The sequence below is a fragment of the Vipera ursinii genome, assembly GCF_947247035.1.
Source record: "Vipera ursinii genome assembly, chromosome: 4".
NCBI classification, from domain to species: domain Eukaryota; kingdom Metazoa; phylum Chordata; class Lepidosauria; order Squamata; family Viperidae; genus Vipera; species Vipera ursinii.
The window spans coordinates 106,610,009-106,627,616 of NC_139514.1; the positions used below are offsets into that span (position 1 = coordinate 106,610,009).

At 37.9% G+C, this 17,608-nt stretch overlaps 1 protein-coding gene across 9 annotated transcripts in view; it reads left to right on the plus strand.

The window, feature by feature from the left end:
- The window catches only part of RBM26 (RNA binding motif protein 26), a 70,089-nt gene that overhangs the window by 24,531 nt on the left and 27,950 nt on the right, over positions 1-17,608 (plus strand). For 8 of the 9 annotated variants that reach the window (XM_083362303.1, XM_083362306.1, XM_083362309.1 and 5 more), the window contains exons 13-21: positions 503-634; positions 3,416-3,487; positions 5,516-5,644; positions 6,294-6,368; positions 7,570-7,737; positions 8,904-9,008; positions 10,473-10,682; positions 11,438-11,524; positions 14,575-14,688. In XM_083362303.1, the coding sequence (XP_083218429.1) occupies positions 503-634; positions 3,416-3,487; positions 5,516-5,644; positions 6,294-6,368; positions 7,570-7,737; positions 8,904-9,008; positions 10,473-10,682; positions 11,438-11,524; positions 14,575-14,688 (1,092 nt within the window). Of the gene's footprint in view, positions 1-502; positions 635-3,415; positions 3,488-5,515; positions 5,645-6,293; positions 6,369-7,569; positions 7,738-8,903; positions 9,009-10,472; positions 10,683-11,437; positions 11,525-13,402; positions 13,521-14,574; positions 14,689-17,608 lie in introns of those variants that run through there. The other variant, XM_083362310.1, reaches the window with a different exon arrangement.

A 17,608-nucleotide genomic window follows, 5' to 3' on the forward strand; every position in this document is an offset into this window, starting at 1 on the left:
AGCCTGAAACAGATGATGGGATTGCTTTTTTTTTTTAATGAACGCTAGAAAGATGTTTTCATGAGATTCACCTGCCTCTGTAGAATACGTTTTTTTTAGCATGCATGCCTCTAAAAATAGTATTTTTAAGCTTTGTGATAATCTGCGACACTCATCCCCTGATCCCTCTCTGAAGTATTACACAGAATTATAGAATTACTTATTGGAAAGATCATCTGAAGGATATTAATAAATTCACACAAACATTCTTAGCGTAAATAGGAAAGGTTAAAGAACATTTATTCTTAAACTGTTCAAGTAGCTTGTTTTTAGATGTAAATAATCTGGTAGTTTCGGGACTATGGCCTTATCAATCTTACTGAAACGTATCGTTAGGCCAAAATAATATTCAGATTGGAAAGCACCATGAAAAAAAAGGAATAATGGTAAAGTGTCTAGAAGCCAGGCATGCTCTGAATTGACATATTTATGAACTATTGTGAAGATTGTATTTCTTTTTAAGGTAATACAGCCTTTAGCCCAGCAGCCCATTTTGCCAGCTGTGAAGCAGTCAGTCAAGGAACGATTAGGGCCAGTTCCCGCCAGTAACGTTGAACCTGCTGAACCACAGGGTGCTGGCACAGAAGCCCTTCAGGTAAATGCGGCTCAGTAATTTTCCTGAACTTTCTTCGTCTGTGAAGCCAAGCCACGGTTTCTTCTTTGTCAGAGGCAGACGTTCAGTATATAAATGATGAACGGAACCTTTGGAAATGGTTTTTACATCCAATTGGCATGTTTTGTAAAATGGCACCTTTGAGTTTATAAGGCCACATTGCAGATTCACTACAGTTCTTTCCAATTAGCAGCCAAGGATGTTTCAAATTAAATTAATTCTTCTGCCTCTGAAGAATTAAAAGTGTTCTAATAGGTAACATTTTTAAAAAATTTATCTACTAAAAGGTATCGTCATACTGTTTCCCATTACAAAACAACAACAACAATGTAATGGCATTGTTACAAACTCAATGACAACATAATCAAAACTACTTCATTAGTAAAACAAATGTTACATGAATTTATGGCAGGAGAAGGCCAATGTTCCGTCCCAGCCTACGTATGTTTTTGTTACTTCACAAAGACAAAGCCCTCTTTTAATAAGTAGGGTGTAAAATCAACCCCTTTTATTTGAGTTACAAACCTGCTAATCGTCCCAAAAGCAAAAGCAACAGAACATGTTTTCCAACGGAGAATTGTTCAAAGCAAAATGGAGCATGAGTCAAACAGGAAATAGTTCACCGGCAAAGCAAACAAAACATGATCTCTTAAAACTGGAGTCCTTTGCAAACAGTTGCCTTCAGCAACCAGCCCTGCCCACACATTCCCTTTTTGTTATGCAGCCCAAGACGTGGCTTCTCAATGCTTTCTCCTCCCCTGGAGTCGCCCCATTGCCTCCCTCTGTCCTACTCATGTGGCCTGTCTGCATTTACAAGCATCAAGAATGTCCTCCAGCTGTGCGTCCTCACAGTCTGACTCAGCTTTCCAGCACATCTGAGTCTCATCCTGAGCACGAGTGGAGGGGCCAGGTTCTTCATCAGATTGTAAATCTGGGAGCTCACCAGAGCCTTCCTCCGCCTCTGATGGCTCCCCAGGCCCCTCCTCGTCCTCCTCCTCTGATTTCCCCGGACTCAGCTGCCGGGATCACAGGCTGGCACGGAATCACAACAGCCAATCTAGAAAGTTGGGAATGTAAAAGATTCTTAAAACATTTTAGTTTGGGATATGGCATATCATAAAAGAGAGCAGTCTACAAACTTTAGCACCTTAGCCAAAACAAGGTCTTTGGGTATATCGCATTTATTGACATTAAAAGGCACAAAATATGTTGCATTCAGTATTGCCAAAGCTCTTGTGAGATGATAGACTTCCAACACTGCTTTGAGCAGCAATCGTGAGACTTAATGAACCACTGCTTTTTGCTCGTCTCCTCTTTTCTACGTGGAAAAGGTATGTCTGAATAGGCCTTGTCCCATTATTTATTACGTAGTATGCTCATTAGTTTTTAAATCGGCTTGCAGCTGATTTTTTTCCCCAAGTTGGTCTTTGGGCCAACAGACATTTTGAAATTAAGCGCCCAAATTCTGTAGTTAAAGGGAATAGGTGCAGTTAGTCCTCGACCACAATTGAGCTCAAAATTTCTGTTGCTACTAAGCAAGACAGTTGTTAAATGGAGGTTGCCCAATTTTCTTGCACAGTGGTTAAGTGAATCATTGCAATTGTTAAGTTAGTAGCACAGTTGTTAAGTGAATCTGGTTTCCTCATTGACTCTGCTTGTAAGAAGGATTGCAGAAGGTGGTCACATGAACCTCAGGATACTGCAACCGTCATAAACATGAGTCAGTTGCCAAGCATCTGAATTTTGACCAAGTGACCATGAGGATGCTGAAACAGCCGTAAGTGTGAAAAATGGCCATAAGTTGCTTTTTTCAGTGCCATTGTAACTTCAAATGGTCACTAAATGAACTTCTGCAAGTCAAGGACTACCTGGATTTTACAAAACTCTTCTAAAGTCTTCTATTTATCTTGGCAGAATTGGTTGGGGTTTAGATAGCTACAATAATAATAATAATAATAATAATAATAATAATAATAATAATAATAATAATAATAATAATAATAATAATTTTATTTATATACCACCCTTCTCCCGAAGGACTCAGGGAGGTGAACAGGGCAAACATATAAAAATACAAAGGTACAAAAGTTAAAAAGAATTAAACACAATGCCCAGCTAAAACAATAAATAGATATATTAAAAACAACAGTAAAATCCCAACCCATCCCCCATCAGGCCAGGCCGGCTTGTTCGAATGAGTCTTCAGATCACCTCGGAAGGAGCGAAGGTCAGGCGCCATCCGGAGCTCGATCGGCAACCGATTCCATAAATCCGGGGCGCCCACAGAGAAGGACCTCCCCCTGGGGGCCACCAGACAACATTCTCTGACCGGTGGCACCCTGAGGAGGCCCTCTCTGTGGGAACGCACAGGGCGGAGGGAAGTTGATGCCGGCAGCAGGTGATCCCTGAGGTACGCCGGACCCATGCCATGTAGGGCCTTGAACACCATTACCAGTACCTTGAATCTCACCTGGAAGAGAACTGGGAGCCAATGCAGCTCACGGAGCAGAGGTGTAACATGGGAGTATCAGGAGACTCCCAACACAACTCTCGCGGCTGCATTCTGTACCAGTTGGAGCCTCCGAGTGGTCCTCAAGGGCAGCCCCATGTAGAGAGCATTGCAGTAGTCTAAATGAGAGGTCAGGAGCACATGAGTGACCGTACACAGGGCATCCCGGTCTAGATAGGGCTGCAACCTTAGAAGTGAGACAAAATTTATTTAGGAACACGCATATATAATAGATCCTTTTTCTCTTCACCTAGAATGTAACCAAACTATCTGTAAAGGATAGACTTGGGTTTGTGTCTAAACCCCCAACTCCAACTACAGAAAAGGTAAGAAAACTATAATGCTCAGCAAACTGTTACCTAATTAACCTGAGTCAGCTTCAAAGCAGATGCTCACATGTTATAACTGCAAAATAGCTGTCAGCTTCTATAAAACCATAACGGCTCTTGAAATGAAGGCAGTTGAAATGCTACTAACCATGCTTGTTTTCACATAGGCATCGTCAGTGAAGCCCAAATTGTTGCTGGTTGGGCATGGATTTGCATGGTTAACAGTACTGGATTTGGTGCAGCATCTGTTACTGCAGAGCAAAGAAAATTGCTTGACATTGGTGTGGTAATGCTAGTGGCAGGCAATTGCTATAGTGTGCTGTCACATTCCTAAAGCTCTTGGCAAGAGCAGCCCTTTTGGATTAACATTTTAATAAGCCTCTTGTCAGCATTGCTGGTAGGAAGACGTTATGGGAGTTCTAGCCCAAAGCACCCAGATGATGCCTGCTTGGCTATGCTGTATTTTGCTTTAATGGTTCCGGCTCGTTGCTTGGCTTCTGTGGTTATGTCACTTTCAGTATTGAGATGATACTCCTACTCGGCACAGTTTTATTTTACCTAGTGGAATTTGCATATTGGATAATAGAGGAGGTAGATACCGAACAGTGTGGGTGTATAGTTAGTTATAAATGACAAATTCAAAACTTGCTGCCTTTTATTTGTAAGTTTAGATTGTTTTTTTTCTTGGCGAGTCCAATATGCAAATAGTGATCCAGGATAATTTAAGTTGGATAAAGTGATTAGGGGACGCGGTGGCTCAGTGGGTTAGGACGCTGAGCTTGTCGATCAGAAGGTCGGCAGTTTGGCGGGTTGAATCCTGAGTGCCGCGTAACAGAGTGAGCGCCTGTTACTTGTCCCAGCTTCTGCCAACCTAGCAGTTCGAAAGCACATAAAAATGCAAGTAGAAAAATAGGGACCACTATGGTGGGAAGGTAACAGCATTCCGTGCGCCTTTGGCGTCTAGTCATGCCGGCCACATGACCACGGAGACATCCTCGGACAAGCGCTGGCTCTTCGGCTTTGAAATGGAGATGAGCACCAGCCCCTAGAGTCAGAAACGACTAGCACGCATGTGTGGGGGAACCTTTACCTTTACCTAAAGTGTTGATAAGCTTTTGGGGAAAAAAGAAGCAGGTCAGAGAGAATTAGCATAGGACAAATAAACTAAAGCCTAATCAAAGGAGGCATTTAGGGTCTGTCTTGAAAGTGTTACAGATTATTTTGAAAACTTCTTTTAACTCCCTTAACAAGCCGCAATTCATAATCTTAATATAGCTTTTAATGTACAAAATTCATTAGCTCTTTCTTATTTCTATATTATAATACAGAAGGAGCTGTAAGAAAAATTAGTGAGATGTCCATCTATGTACATTTGATTAATAAATAAATAAGACAACCCCTTTTTTTCTAAATTTCCATTTTTGTATGTTGAGGATACCAGAGGTTGTGAATCTATGAAGATCATATCTTGACTCCATAGCACTCTATAACTGCTGATTTTAGTTTTAAAATTATCCTAAAGACAGTTAAGCTGCCTTTAACTCCCAGTCTTACAATTTTTGAATTCAAAATAGTAATTATAGTAAACACCCATTGACTTCTCAATGTATATTGAGACCATGGAAATGGAATGGAATGGAATAGAATAGAACAGAACAAAACAGAATAGAATATAGAATGCAGAATTGAATTGATTTGAACTGAATTCTTTATTGGCCAAGTGTGGGTGGACATGCAAAGAATTTGTCTCCACTGCATAGGCTCTCACCGTACATACAAGCAATAGTGATAAATTATCATTCATATCATCATCAATCAATTATAAGAGGGAAGATCTAGTCTGTATTAAAATGGAAGACCACTAAGAAATTCCTGGACTGAAGAGTGATCCTAAATATCCTAGAAGGTAGTAGCAAGCTCTTTTATCTTATTGCTAAAAAAACACTTAAATGAGTCTATGTAACATGAGTTTTATTTGAGAATTTTTACTTCATTAGATGGTAATGAAATATTTTTCTACTACAGGTGTTGTCTACTTCTACTGGCTTGACAAAAACAGTATATAATCCAGCTGCTTTGAAGGCAGCTCAGAAAACTTTGCCTGTTGTTAATACTACTCTGATAGATTCCAGTGAAGCACAGAAGAAAAAACAGGTATACTTAATGTCATTGTGGGTAAAGGACACTTTTCTTGTTGGAGCATAATCTTTATGATCATCTAACTATGATTAGGAGATTGAGATCACTTGAAGATTTTCTTCCTATGACTTTCCTTTTATATAAATATATCCTTATTTGAAACATATTTATGTGAAACTTTATATATGTATGTATATTTATGTGGTCTAATGGTAGCATGCAATCATGGCTACAAATAATTTACAAACTGTGGTATCAGTTATCACATAGAATAAAAATCCTGGTGTTGCTTGCCATTTGTTTTTTCCTCGTGGGATACACACACACACACACACACACACACACACACAAACACACACACACACTGCTTTCTGTTTGTTTTTTTCCTCATGCTTTCTTCAGATATGGTGATTGTTAGATAATTATAATATGTATTAATGAAAATATAATAGGCTGGTTTGGGCCTTTTTCCACATATAATGATACTTTTAAATAAAATATATATATTTAATGAATTAAAATTTTAACTGTATTTGTGTGTGCATGTGTACCTATACACACGCACACATGCATACATGGGTGCATATTCACACACATATATACATAGTTGGAGGCATTTTAGTTTTTATAAGGTATTGAGATATTGGGATTTTTATATTTTTAGGAGGCATTAAAACTTCAGCAAGATGTGAGGAAGAAAAAACAAGAGATCCTGGAAAAACATATTGAAACACAAAAGGTAATAGAACGATAACAGTCAAAAAGGGTAGACTTACATCAGAAAAAAATCTATTATAAAAGCAGTTAAATGGGAAAATAAAGAACAAATAGAATCAGTCCCCGTTTAGCAACTGTAATTGGGATGGCAACTCAATCCTTAAGCAAAGAGTTACTAAGTGAAAAATCATGATTGCAACTGTGCTTACTATTTTACTTCAGCTTTCCTTTGCTTCAGAAGGATACAGCCCCAAACAATTGAATGAGCCCAAACAGTATGAAAGATTTCTGGAACTTGACTCACATGGAAGGAGGGTAAAAGGGCGAATCTTCTAGCCCTTTCCCCCCACTCTCTCGCCTTTTGGAATGCTTACCCCAACACTGCGGTTATTAGCAAAAAAAATTTGATCTTTATATTTACATTTATTGGAGAGGAAGGGATTACAAGAGAGGAAGCAGGCGTACAATGGGAAATGCAGATCTAAAGTAATGCGTTACTACCATCTCTTTGCCTAGCATGCTAGTAGCTACAATCCACCAACTGCCTAGAAGGCAAAAAAGCCTTCAGTATAAAATTGAGTCTTGTCAGTGTCAGGCAGCAGCCCAGCTGGATGATTCTAATAACTAACGTCCTAGAATTGAGTTTGTTAACTCGCACTTAGCACTTTTTAGGGACACACTGTGCTGAAGAGAAAAGCAGCTCAGGAAGAGCTAGCTTATTTAGGCAAATCTCTTCTGTCTGTGAATGGAAAAGAAAAATAGGTCAAATACAGGAGAACATTGGAGATTGTATTGACAAATACATGAGGGAAAGATGCCACAAGGATTGTAAATGTGGGCATTAGTTGCAAAGATATTTTTCATCTCTGCCGTAACTGCAAAGTATATTCAATACGGGTCAGGATTTAGCAAAGCTTTATAACTTTGGAAGAATTTTTGTTTCATTTTGTTTCTTGTGAATGAATTTTTCAAACAGTTTTTTTTTTGAGAAAGTTAACCGGTAAAATAGATCTTGGTAGTAAATGGATTTTTCTCTCTCTCTTTTTATTGTTGATCAGTGTGAATTTTACACATTTTTAAAAATTGAATCATGTAATTGGATACAGGATTTCAGTGTGAAAAAGTTAACAGCACATTGGTATTAGAATGAATATCTTCATATGTTTTATGTGTGGGAAAGTATTTGTGAAGAATTCCTGTTACTAAAATGATAATTCCACCAGATGCTGATTTCAAAACTGGAGAAAAATAAAAATATGAAGTTAGAAGACAAAGCTGAAATCATGAAAACTCTGGAGACGTTAACCAACAGCATCACCAAGTTAAAGGATGAATTAAAAGGAGTTTCCTCAACAAGCACCCCGGTAAAAAACTTGAAAACAAAGACGCAGGTATACAGATTTTTTAAAATTTATTTTTTAATTTAGTTATTTGTATCCAGCCTTTTATTATTTTTACAAATAACTCAAGGTGGTGAACATATCCAGCATACCTCCCTTCTTTGATTTTCCTCACAACAACAACCCAGCGAGGCCTGTTGGGCTAAGAGAGAGAGTGCCCAAAGTCACCCAGCCGGCTTTTACAACTAAGACAGGACTTGAACTCACAGTCTTTTGCTTTCTATCCTGGTGCTTTAACCACTAGACCAGGAGTAGGCAATCAAGGAGAAAACATACAACATGATGAATATAAAAGGGCTGGGAGAAAAACTGTCACCTGTAATGCTTTTCGATCTCCATCATAGTCAAGATGAAAGCAACCCAGAACTTGACCCATATAACCCTTTTCTACTATAAGTGTCTGAGTGCTTGAAAGATAAAAGTATTACTCTCTTGTTTACTTACAGCACAAACACTTAAGTACACATTATCTACTGCAGGGGTAGGCAACCTTGGCTCTTTTATGTCTCATGGACTTCAACTCCCAGAATTCCTGAGCCAGCTGGCTCAGGAATTCTGGGAGTTGAAGTCCATGAGACATAAGAGCCGAGGTTGCCTACCCCTGCACTAGACCAAACTGGCTCCCATTTTATTCTCTTCAGAACTCTTTTATCTCTTTTTGTTATTTAATTAGTTTTGTTTTTAACATCTATGATTGCGTGTATATATTTGTGAGTGTTTACAATTTCTTCTTGCCTTCAGAGAAACAATTGAAAAAATATCCCCTCTTTTTTCAATGCAAATAATTGAATGGGGGTTTTAGCCCACTAGTTTTTCCCATACTGGTCGAGGGCTTTATAACCTGATAGATTATTGAATAGCTCTGTACCATAAGATTGCCATAATTTGTTTTTTAACCAGTTTTAAATGAACTAATTTTATTTTTCCAGTTTCTGACTTACGATTTTATGCTGAAAATTAATCTGGAAGAATAAAAGTAGTTCATTCAAAACTGATTAAAAAGCAAATTATGGTTAGTGTTCTGCTAATGTGTGTAATCTCTGTTGGGGTCTTCCAATTCTATCTAGCATCCTTGTTACACGCCATGGGATCTAGTAGATCTGGTATTGCTACACGAGTTAGGAAATGCAAACTAAATTGCTTCCATAACTTTTTAGATGCAGAAAGAGCTACTGGATACAGAGTTGGACCTATATAAGAAAATGCAGGCTGGAGAAGAAGTTACTGAATTAAGGAGAAAGTATACAGAATTGCAGCTTGAAGTAAGTATATTTCACCACTGATGGTTAACAATGCAGATGTTTCACTTCTTGTCTGCGTAATGCAAAAAAAATGTTTTAAACGGAAATCATCTTAAAATTGTTTTTTAATGGTGCTCTTGAACTTAAATATTTCTGTTCACTTGCCTTTCACCAATTTTGTCTTTAACCTGAGTCCCTATCAACAGCAGGTATTTTTTACAGTGTACCCATAGATGGTGCTATTGGTGTTTGGAACTAAAAGTATTGAAACGCCTCTAACCTAATTCCCTTGCTTTTAGGACTCACCACCCCTTTTTCTTACTACTGACACATTAACAGAAATAGTTCCTTTGTTAAATGTAGCTTGATGTGATTTATAAAGGGAATCATTAATTTCGTAAACCATTGTGCAGCAGGCAAGTGTCTAAAAAAAAAAAAACCTAACACTCACACAGAGACTTACCTTTCAGTTGGTTCAGTTGAACTTTGGCTCAGCCTATGGCGTATATATATATATATATATATATATATATATATATATATATATATATATATATATATATATATATATACATATATATATATAAAATATACATATATGTGTGTGTGTGTGTGTGTGTGTATATATATATATATATATATACATATACACATACACACATACATATATATATATATATATATATATTTGTGTAAATTACTAACAAAGAATTAAGGGAGGCTGAGATGCATTTCTAACTCTTTAGTCTTCATCAGTCAGTCATACCCTTCTGAGATGACTGACTGATGAAGACTAAAGAGTTAGAAATGCATCTCAGCCTCCCTTAATTCTTTGTTAGTAATTTACACAAATATATGATCTGTCCGGTGTGACTACAGCCTGTTCGATGGCCTTTGAGATAAGGCTGAAAACAGGAAATAAAGATTTGCCCCATGTTTGGGGCCTAGCAAGGTAATCTAAATAGTTAACAATTCACACACACACACACACACACACACACACACACACACACACACACACACACACACACACACACATATATATATATATATATATATATATATATATATATATATATATATATATATATAAAGGAACAAAACTATTCATAACAAAGCGTAGATTTGAATCCTCTTTTTCCTCCAGGGTGGCATAATTAGCATTTAATTTTTCTCACATCAAGAAACCCCTGGGAAAGTTCAGCTGAGAGGGCACGCGTGACCTAAAGTCACCCAGTGAACGGAGTGACTTTAACTGCTTTAATTTCAAGACGCCAGCTTTGCGGCATCTTTCTGTAAGAACAATTCAAGTGCTATATGCGTCGTGACAAATTATGTTAATACAGAGCGTTGTTCTAAAGCTGAAAATGCAGATAGAGCACATGTCGCACTTGGGTCTCTATGAACCTTTATTATTATTATTATTATTATTATTATTATTATTATTATTATTATTATTATTATTATTATTATTATTATCGCCAGGCAGCCAAGCGAGGAATTCTTTCCACGGGCCGTGGGAGAGGGATGCACACACGAGGCCGAGGTGTATCTCGTGGGAGAGGGAGGGGAGTTCGAAGCCGGGGCCGTGGAAGAGGCCTTTCTGTTCACGCTGTGGTGGATCATCGTCCTCGGGCCCTTGAAATCTCAGCTTTTACGGAGAATGACAGGGAAGATCTCCTCCCTCATTTTGCGGTATGTACCTGTCTGATTGTTCTGATAATTTAAATTTGTCTGTGGGTTGGTTTGGGTGGGTGAGGAGGTGTCATCTTACCTCTCTTGACATTTTCATTCTGACTGATGAAATACTCAGGCCAAGTTAAAATCGGTTGAACTTCTTCAGGTGTTCCTTAGATTAGACAACTGTCGCAGTATTTTCCTGCAGGTGTGGAAAAAGCGCAGGACAGGATAGAAATTGGCAGGTTTGCACAGTGGTCAACAGTGAAGGAAGGGGTGAAAATAAGGAAACACCTGGGTTATTGATTTGTAGTAAAGGAGATTGGATTGGACCAGATTCATACTCCATGATATAAAAGTCTGTGGCTTTGATACATACATCATGACATCATAAATCTGAGAAGTGGACCTTGCATCATGCTTGTTTGATCATTCTGATAAAAGAGGGCATGTATACGTTAGGGTTGAACTTTTGGTGCTCTCTGAGCTTGGTAGCTTGCTTTCAGAAATTTCATTACACAAATAAGGTAGATAATGAACATCAGATAACGTTATCTTGTCAGGTTGGTTTTTTTAAAAAAAAACATGCTTAAACTCTGATATTCAGTTTTCCTTTCAGATCGTTTTAATACTTTTTTTAAAGCACAGTTCTACAGTTGTTTTATATTTGGAATCATTGTCAGCGCAAACTGTTAAACTGCATCTAAATGTTGCTTAAAGTTAGCAGGGAATAAATATGTTGCCTAGATGAGAATTTTTTTCCTCTTTAAAAGCAATATGGTGAAATTGAAGACTGCCAGATAGACGATTCTTCTCTCCATGCAGTGATTACTTTCAAGACACGAGCAGAAGCAGAAGCAGTAAGTATATACCCTTTCCCCCCCCTTATATTTATATTTGAAAGTAAAGTATTTTCAAATGTCCTGTCTTTGGAGCATTGCAATCTTATTAACTCCTATCCTTTTCAGTTTTAGGACAGTTATTAAAACTTTTCAAGAGATTTCTGCAAATATATCTGCTTTGTGTCAATTATCATGGAGGGAGGGAGGGAGGGATAAAATGAAGTAAAGTCTTCATTTCGGGCAGTTGTACTTGCAATATTAGTTCTAGTGAATATTATTCTAGCTGAAATTATTTAATTAAATGCAATAAATCAAATAACACAGTATTTCTGGGAAACAACCTCAGAGTTTGCATCACAATCTTGAGATACCAGCAAAGAGGTATAATGAATGTTGGCTAAGAATATTTTCTGAATATTCTAGCATTTCTAGCATTCATTTAGCTGTTTCCTGGAGCAGTGGCAGAGGGAAACAACCTCTCTGAAGAATACCGTTTCTTTTTCCTTTTCTTTTAATTGAAAATCAAGAATCAGGAGTGTTCAATATGAAACTTAATAATTCTAGGTCAACTTATGTCAGATAATCTTTGTTGCATTCTTCACCATTTGTGAATATTCTAAAATTAGAATGTATTAAAATGTTATTGATTTTAATTGTGTTTAATTACTTATCTTCCAAAAATTAAAGATACTTTGGGGGGAAAAATTCAACTTGGAAAGATTTGTGCCCTAAAGTTGGAGCTATAAAAGCACGGCATAAGTTCATATGAATTTAATAATTTTTTTACTAGTGCCAAATCACAGTTTGCTCAAATGTTGAACGTGTGCAAATTTATTATGCCACAGATATAATCCTGTAGACACGATTAAAAATGAAGGATAATATGTATAAATACAGTATATACAATTCTACTTGTCAGTATATACAGACTCTACTTGTCAATAAACTGAATACTGTACAGTATATTTTTTTGAAAATATAATTTGAAGGTAAAGTAAAATCTTGCACCTAGACACGAAAAACCAGATGAATAGGTATAAGATAGGCAGCACCTGGTGCAACAGTATTACCTATGAGAGATCTAGCTGCACTGGTGGACCATTGCTTAAATATGAATTAGCAGTGTGCTGCAACTGCCAACACAGTCCTGGGCTGCATCAGCAGAGCGATACTATCAAGATCAAGTGAAGTTGTAGTACCACACTATACCGCACTAGTGAGGCCAAGTTTGGAATACTCTCTCCATTTCCATGATGCCAAAAAGGTGCTGAGGCCCTAGAAAATGTGCAGAGAAGAGCAATGAAAATTGTAAGGAGTCTCTAGAGGGTAAATTGTACGATGAACAGCTAATGGAACCAAGTGTATTTAGCTTAAAGACTGAGAAGACAGTTGATATTACTCTTCCAATACTTAAAAGTGCTGTCACAGGGGAAAGGGTGTTGACTTATTCTCCATAGCACCTGAGGGTAGGACAAGAAGCAATGGGTAGATCCAGCTTGGAAATAAGGAATTTCCCGATATTGAGATAACTATTAAGCAGTGGAACTGCTTGTGTCTTGGAATTGTGGATGTTCCATCACTGGAGGTTTTCAAGAAAAGACTGGGCAACTATTTGTCTGGGATTGTGTGAGAATTCCTATCTTGGGAGGTTGGACTAGAAGATTTCCAGGGTTCCTTTCAACCTTATGATTCTAGATTTGAGTCTATGGAAAAACAGATGATAGAAATTCATTTCTCAATAGGTTTCAGCTTCATAAGATTTCTTTGAAGGAACGATAGCGAACATTTTACTGCCTTGAATGAAAAAAAGAGTTGAATTTTATGATCGCATACTTTAGGGATGATTCCCCTAGTCATGAAATGTTACATTTTTATGTTGCTGTAATTTTTTTTCAGAGATTACCATGTTTTTTTAAAAGCTCAAATGTCATATGTACTCAGTCTTTAAAATCCCACTTTGTGATGTTGTGACAAGACCATGTACAAAAAAGCCTCCCGAGTTGCATTTTAATAGGTTTGTGGTATCTTTTAAAATTTATCATAAATTTATATGTACAGATTTAAAATTTATGCCTAGGGACTTTAATATCACACAATTCATGTTCAGATGTCATTGGACATGTAATTGTTTCCACATTTCACATTATGCTGCACTTTCAGATTATGCCATAAATCGTTTTTTGACCATGGCAGTTATTATTTCAGAATGATGCTAACACTGATTTATGCTAGTTCATGTTACTTTAATTTGGAGATACTATTTCCAAAGCAAGCACTTAATGTATCTGATAGTTGAAGGCATGAATATCCCATAGGTTTATTTTTTTTTTAACAATTCAGTTACCAGACTTTTGCCGAAAATAGAATGTTTTACGGCAAGATAAATTAGATTCATGAAGCTTATTTTTTATTTATTTATCAACCCATTGTGTTATCAAGATGCCATGTTTTGGATTGCAGTCTTACTGATATTAATAAATATCGATATTTTGGAGAAAAACACAAATAAGGAAATTATTCAGTAACAGTTGGCAGTCTAATATTGTATGATGCAAGTTTGAGAACTTTGAAGTTCTTTTTTTTAAAAAAATAAATATAGCATTGCAGTATAAGGGAGGGTTGTAAAAATGAAAATACTTTCATATGCTTGATTATAAACGCTGAAATAATTTAATGGACCATTAAGCCAATGTTGCATTTAATGAATCTCTGCAATCAGAGACGGGCTTATTTTATTCTATTAAAAGCTCTAGAAATAGAAATCACAAAGTTAGTAGAAGTATGCCAAAGAATTGCATTTGCTCTCGGCTTTTTTTTATTTACTATTTTTCCTTGGAACAACATCACCCTGTGAGATATCATAGGGATCTTGATATTTCACTTTGTTTAAAATGCCTTGCTAAATGCAATCCTCTAGGCATATAGGGATATTTGTGAGCTGTTCCTGCTCACAGTTCATCTGGCCCTTGGTTCTCTTCCCTTTGTGAATTCTGCACTTGATTATAGCAGGCAGTTGATTATAGCAGGCATGTGTATTTTTTTTCCCCTAAAAATATTTTTGCCTCTAGGCCGCTATCCATGGATCTCGATTTAAAGGGCAAGACCTGAAGTTGGCATGGAACAAGCCAGTAACAAATATGTCAGCCGTGGAAACAGAAGAGACTGAGCCAGATGAAGAAGAAGTAAGTGTACAAGAAGATGAAGGAGAGTGAACTTTTATCACTTTCTTTGTCCTGGGACAGCCTACCTCTTTTCTCAATTATATATGTTTGGGGAAGGCATACCGCTGATTAAGAGACGCACTCACCATTTGACATTTCAGAATGCAGGATCTCTCAAAGGAAATACTATCTTGATAACAGATAGACTAACTAAACGATGAAAACATGGCGTTATACAGGTAGTGCTCGACATATAAGACCACAGTTTGGGCTGGAATTTCCATCACTAAGGGATGCTATCGTAAGGTGTGATGTCACGTGACCATATCACTTAGAGACCGCAATCCCAAGCAGTCTCCGGGGCCGTTGTAACTCCAGACACTTGTTTTCAGAAATGATTGATAACAGAACAAAAAGAAAGTCTCTGAAGTTCATGGTGTTTGTCTTTGTATAACGTGAACATACTTTTTAAAATTGTGGTACGACCTTGCTGCTAGAATTGTTCATGGTGGTGTGTGCATAGCATTAATAATTAAATCTCTGTCCTGCATATTCTTATGCTATGCATATATACATTGTTATACACTGTTGTTAAGTGGGACATTTGTTAAGTGAGTTTTGCCCCATTTTACGACCTTTCTCGCCACAGTTGTTAAGTGAATCCCTGCAGTTGATAAGTTAGTAACCTGGTTGTTAAGTGAATCTGGCTCTCCCATTGATTCTGCTTGTGAAGAAAGTCACAAAAGGTGATCACATGACTCCGGACATTGCAACGGTCATAAGTATGAAACAATTGACAAGCATCCAAATATTGATTGCATGACCACGGGTATGCTACAACTGTGAAAAATGGTCCTAAGTAACATTTTTCAGTACCGTTGTAACTTTGAACAGTCATTAAACAAACTGTCATAAGTCAAAGACTACCTGCCTTGGTTCCTTACAGTCTTGTTAACAAGTTGTGTGAAAATAGTATTTTTTCTTCTCTTCAATAAATTCACATAATAGATTTCCAATCAAAGTTTCTTCAAGCATTTAGCATGATTTTATTGCAAGCTTTTACAAAGGTAAAACATTCACCCCTACTGCTAATAAAGATACATATGAGCATTAAAATATATGTAAAGTCAGATCCTAGAAACATCAGTTGTAAGGTAAATTATGAGTGCAGAAATTAGACTGACTTCACCATAAATTTTATCAGAGTTGCTGTTCCATTGTCAGGTCATTTATTTTATTATTTATGGTCTTAATCTCTGGCCTGTGTATAAGCACCTTCTAAAAGATACATATTTCATCTCTGCGAAATTACTTTTGTAATTTTTTTTCTTTAAAATGAACAATTTCCGATCTAGAGTATTTAATATGAATTGCAGAAAATCTACATGTATTTATTTAAATATTTTTCTAAATTTTATTTTTTGTGGTACAGGACATTTTGATGCATTAATATACCATACAAAATGCAGTTTTCAGTCAATTTAGGTTTTTTTCTGCCTTACCTTTGCCATAGAGCAGGGCTTTTCAACCTTTTCACCCATTGTACCACTTTTAGGTTATGGCAACATCCGAGGACCACCAGTCGCCTAGCAAGGGGTCAAAAAGGGGGGGGGAGGGAAGTGATAAAAGTACAGGTAGTCCTTGACTTACAATAGTTCACTTAGTGACTGTTTGAAGTTACAACGGCACTGAATAATGTGCCCCCCAAGCCACAGCCGAGCAAGACACTGCCTGCCCACCCGGCGGCGCTCTTCCTTCTGTCCGAGGTTTTCATTGTAAGCATTTCTGTTGAGGATTGGCAGCGGGGTTGGGAGGTGTTTGGCTTTTATTCCCTCGTCTGCTGGGTGGTTGCAGCAGGTTTTGGTCACTTCACATGACCCTGGGACACTGTGAACATCATAAATATGAATCAGTTGCCAAGCATCTGAATGTAAATCACAAGACCCTGGAGATGCTACAACATTCTGGCTGATCGGTGCTTCTTCTGGGCTCAGAAGCGCCAGGATCAGTGCCAAGCTCCAGCTGGAGCCTGGTGCTGATCTTGGCACTTCCGCGGAGCCCTGACAGCCCTGCAGCTCCAGCCATCTTTCGCTCAAGCTTGTGCGGTGCTGCCACCGGTTCAGCTCATTCCCCTCCCCTGCTACCATTTTTCTAGGATGGTTGCATACCACTGGCCAGGTGCCAATGTACGACAGGTGGTACCCGCACCACTGGTTGAAAAGCCCTGCCATAGAGCAAGGGTGTCAAACTGCCGGCCCACGGGCCAATTGCATCAAGCTCCGGCAATGCAAAAAAAGTTGCTATACGTCGCGACATGTCGTGTGACACGGTGAGCTTGCCATCCATGCCATAGAATGTGAATTTATTTTCATAGATCAGTCTTTGTATCTCAAACGTATAGTAATGAAACAAAGAGATTGTTAGGCAGCATGACTTTCAAAGATACGCAGCAATGTGAATATGAGGATATAAATGTGGGGAATTGTTTTCCCACATTTCTCATTCATGTTTCCATATACCACACTTGGAAATGAATGAACCTTTATTGTCAAAGTACAACCATGTATACATTGAGATTGGCTGAGCCTCCCTTCGTGCCCCCACCTCCAACTTACAGTGATACAAACCCTCCATCTTATTACACCCTGTGAGCTAATTGCACAACACACCGGCCTCGCAAGTCAATCCTGCATAAAGTTTATAAAATTATTTCCCATTCAAAAGCCTGACAGCCCATGGATAAAAGCTATTCTTCAGCCTGTTGGTACGGCTGGCTATACTCCTATATCTCCTACCCGATGGTAGGAGAGTAAAGAGATACCGTTCAGGGTGCGAGTCATCCCTGAGAATTTTTCTCACTCTTCCAAGGCAGCGAGCCCTGGCGATGTCATCCAGTGGTGTCAGGGGACACCCCACAATGTCTTGTGCTATGCTCACCCCC